Source organism: Macrosteles quadrilineatus, unplaced genomic scaffold, assembly GCF_028750875.1.
Source record: "Macrosteles quadrilineatus isolate MER2022 unplaced genomic scaffold, UCM_ALF_1.0 Scaffold_6__1_contigs__length_79288215, whole genome shotgun sequence".
Taxonomy (NCBI): Eukaryota; Metazoa; Arthropoda; class Insecta; order Hemiptera; family Cicadellidae; genus Macrosteles; species Macrosteles quadrilineatus.
This window is the reverse complement of record NW_026542599.1, coordinates 60,835,091-60,838,761: the sequence shown is the minus strand read 5'-3', so window position 1 is coordinate 60,838,761 and position 3,671 is coordinate 60,835,091. Positions and strand designations below refer to the sequence as shown.

Below are 3,671 nucleotides of genomic sequence, written 5' to 3'. Positions count from 1 at the left end.
TTTCCATGGTAAAAAGTCGACACCTAGGATGGGGGTCCATCAAGTGGAGGAAGAGGTAGGCCTAGGCCTAGAAGTTCCAATGGCAGAGATAGGTTTGTACAACCTTAAATCAGGATCAGACAACGGCTATAAGGTAGGCCTAGTGGCTAATGATGTATATTTAGAAATGATTCTAGATACAGGCAGTGCCTTGACTATATGTCCTTCTGAGATATTTTATGAAAAATTTTCTAACCTCAAACTTAGGCCAGCAAATGTGAAACTTACTACTTATTCAGGTCATGATGTACCTGTTCTGGGACAAGTGAATGTCAATGTTAAATATAATAATCAGCAGGCGAGTTTGCCTTTGACAGTAGTTAGTTTAGAAAGTAAGAGTCAGCCGATTCTGTTGGGGCGAAACTGGTTAGGCCAGTTGAGGTTAGATTGGCAAAATGTGTTTTCATGTAAAGCCACTGTGGATCACAGTTCTGATTTGGACATTGCTAAATTGAAGAGTAAATTTAAGTCAGTTTTTCAGCCTGGAACGGGCGAAATTAAGGGTGTTAAGGCTCATATTGTCTTAAAGGAGGGGACAGTCCCTAAGTTTTGTAAGGCGAGACCAGTGCCTTTTGCGTTAAGGGAGAAAGTTGAGAGTGAGTTGGACCGCATGGTTCAAGAGGATGTTGCGTACAGAGTTACTAATTCACAGTGGAGCACTCCACTTGTGGTTGTCCCTAAGCCTAATGGTGTTAGGCTTTGTGCCGATTATAAGATTACTCTTAATCAGTGTATTGAAATGGAACATTATCCGCTTCCACAGGCTCAAGATATTTTTGCAACTCTAGGCGGTTGCTCAGTTTTTAGCTGCCTTGATCTTTCAAATGCGTATCAGCAATTGGCGGTAGCGGATGAATCGCAACATCTGTTGACCCTAGCTACCCATAAGGGTCTGTATCGTTTAAAAAGGCTACCATATGGTTTGTCTTCAGCTCCTGCAATTTTTCAGTCAGCCATCGACCAAATTTTAACAGGTCTTCCAGGAACGGTGGCGTACTTAGATGACGTCTTAGTGGCGGCTCGCTCTAAGGAAGAGGGGCTTGCCCGTCTGGCGCAGGTGCTGCAACGCCTTGATGAGTTTGGTGTTCGAGTAAACCAACAAAAGTGTAAGTTTTTGCAATCTTCAATCGAGTATTTAGGACATGTGATTACTCGAGATGGTCTCCGTCCACAAGAAAGTTTGTTAACTGCGCTGCGTAAAGCGCCTGAGCCTAGTACTAAGGAAGAGTTACGAGCCTATATTGGTCTAATAAATTATTATCATGCATTTATACCTAACCTGTCTGCTAGAATAAGCTGTTTTTATGACTTATTACATAAGGATCATCCATGGGTGTGGTCGGAGGTGTGTTCTAAGACTTTTCAGGAGAGTAAATCATGGGTGTTGGACTCAAGTTTGTTAGTTCACTATGATGTTAAAAAGCCCATAGTTCTGACGTGTGATGCGAGTCCCAGAGGGGTGGCTGCTGTTCTATCTCATCTTATCGATGGTCAGGAAAGGCCAATTGCCTTCGCATCGAAAACGCTAAGTTCTAGTGAACGGAATTATTCTCAGTTACATCGGGAGGCACTGGCTTTGATCTTTGGAGTCAAAAAGTTTCATAAGTATATATATGGAAGACACTGTATTCTACAGACTGATCATCAGCCGTTGACGGCTATTTTTGGCTCTAAAAAGGGCGTTCCTAGTATGGCGGCAGCTAGGCTGCAGAGATGGGCCTTGATTCTATCAGCATATGATTTGGAGGTTAGGTACCGGAAGGGAGTGGATGTCCCTCACGCTGATGCGTTGTCTAGGTTACCCTTAGCAGAAGCGGAACCTATAGAGCTGGATGCTAATTTTGTTTCACATGTAGATATGTGTACAGAAGTGATGAACAATTTCTGTGTTGTCAAGGACATTGCACCTATTACTGCCTTGCATATAGGTAAAATGACGGATAAGGATCCGATTCTTTCGAAGGTCCGAGATTTTGTGATGTACGGCTGGACGAGCTCGGTTGAGCCGGAACTAGCTATTTTTCTAAGGAAGAAGGACGAGTTGTCCGTGGAACAAGGTTGTTTGCTGTGGGGTTCTCGTGTAGTGATTCCAAAGAAACTGTATTCATCTGTGCTTCAAATGTTGCATGATCAACACCCGGGAGTTACACGCATGAAGATGCTGGCGAGAAGTTATGTCTGGTGGCCAGGCATGGAGAAGTCGATTGAAGACGTGGTGGCCTCTTGTTCTGCGTGTCAGTTAACTAGGAATTCGATACCTAAAGTACCGTTGCAGCAATGGCCTACAACATCAACCCGATGGCAGAGGATACACATTGACTTTGCGGAGGATCCAGAGTCGAGACAGCAACTTTTAGTTTTGATTGACACATACTCTAAATGGTTAGAGGTATTTATCATGAGTTCCATGAATTCTTCCAAGGTTATTGAGAAACTCCGTACCTTGTTTTCATCGTATGGATTGCCTGTCGAACTGGTGTCGGACAACGGAAGATCTTTTACTAGTCAGGAGTTCAAAACCTTTTTGCATAACAACAATGTGAAGTTCACATTAACTCCCCCGTATCATGCGGCTTCAAATGGATCTGCGGAGAGAAGTGTTCAGGAGGTCAAGAAAAACCTTTTGCGTCAAGTGATTGAGGAACATCAGCGTTCTCAGCGTACCACTCTTCAAATGAAATTAGATAATTTCTTGTTTGCGTACCGCAACACTCCAAATACAGTTACTGGCTTAACCCCTGCAGAAATGTTCCTGTCTTGGAAGCCTCGTACTCAGTTGGTTATGTTAAAACCCAATCTCCAGTCATCAATTGATAAAAAACACAGGGAACAAAAAGATGCAGCTGATAGGCTTAGGGGAAGAAGCAGATTTTTCTCAGAAGGTCAGGCAGTCTATGTCAAAACTGTCCGAAATGAAAAGATATCTTGGGTTCCTGGCAAAATAATTCTAAAGAGAAGTCCGGTCACCTATCTGGTGAGTGTTATTGGTGGAAAACCCCGATTTTGTCATGCGGATCACTTGAGAGCTCGGTATGCAGAAGAGGAGGAGATTTTTGTATCACCCAAGGATCCCGTTGTATCACCCCAAGTACCCAAGAATTCACCCCCGCCGGAGGATCGACCAACTAGTCCCATGATGATGTCACCTGTACCTAGGCCTACGACCAGTCCCAGGGAGAGCCTAGGGCAAGCCCAGCCTCAGCCAACTCCTGCGTCGCCGCTAGCACAGTGCAGCCCACCACCCTCGCTGAGGAAGTCTGCACGGACTGTGCGAAAGCCTCACAGGCTGGACTTGTAAAATTATTACTGAATAATGGGAAGAAGAAATTTTGGTTGCATTTTATTGAAAGTGAATTTATTTTATTTTGAAAGTTGAGTTAATTTTGAATTTATGATATTGACTTTTTTTTTATGGGGAAGACGAGTGTAGTAGAAGTCATTATAGTTTTATATATGAACAGTTATAATTATTAGTAACGGAAGAGTTATTATGTTTTGCGGGGTGGCTGCACTGTGCACTGAGCCCTGAAGTGGGATGATTCGTCACGGCTCCTTCTTCTATGTCCAACAGCGATCGTAAGTGGTTCTTTATAATTACTGTCCACTTTTCTAGCGTAACGTTAGGTTACGAC

At 43.5% G+C, this 3,671-nt stretch overlaps 1 protein-coding gene across 1 annotated transcript in view; it reads left to right on the top strand.

Annotated features, from left to right (window-relative positions):
* The window catches only part of LOC128997561 (uncharacterized protein K02A2.6-like), a 4,080-nt gene extending 743 nt beyond the window's left edge, over positions 1 to 3,337 (top strand). The window contains exon 1 of the mRNA XM_054423200.1: positions 1 to 3,337. This exon is cut by the window's left edge and continues 743 nt beyond it. Within this exon, the coding sequence (XP_054279175.1) occupies positions 1 to 3,337 (3,337 nt within the window).
* The last annotated feature ends 334 nt before the right edge of the window (positions 3,338 to 3,671 follow it).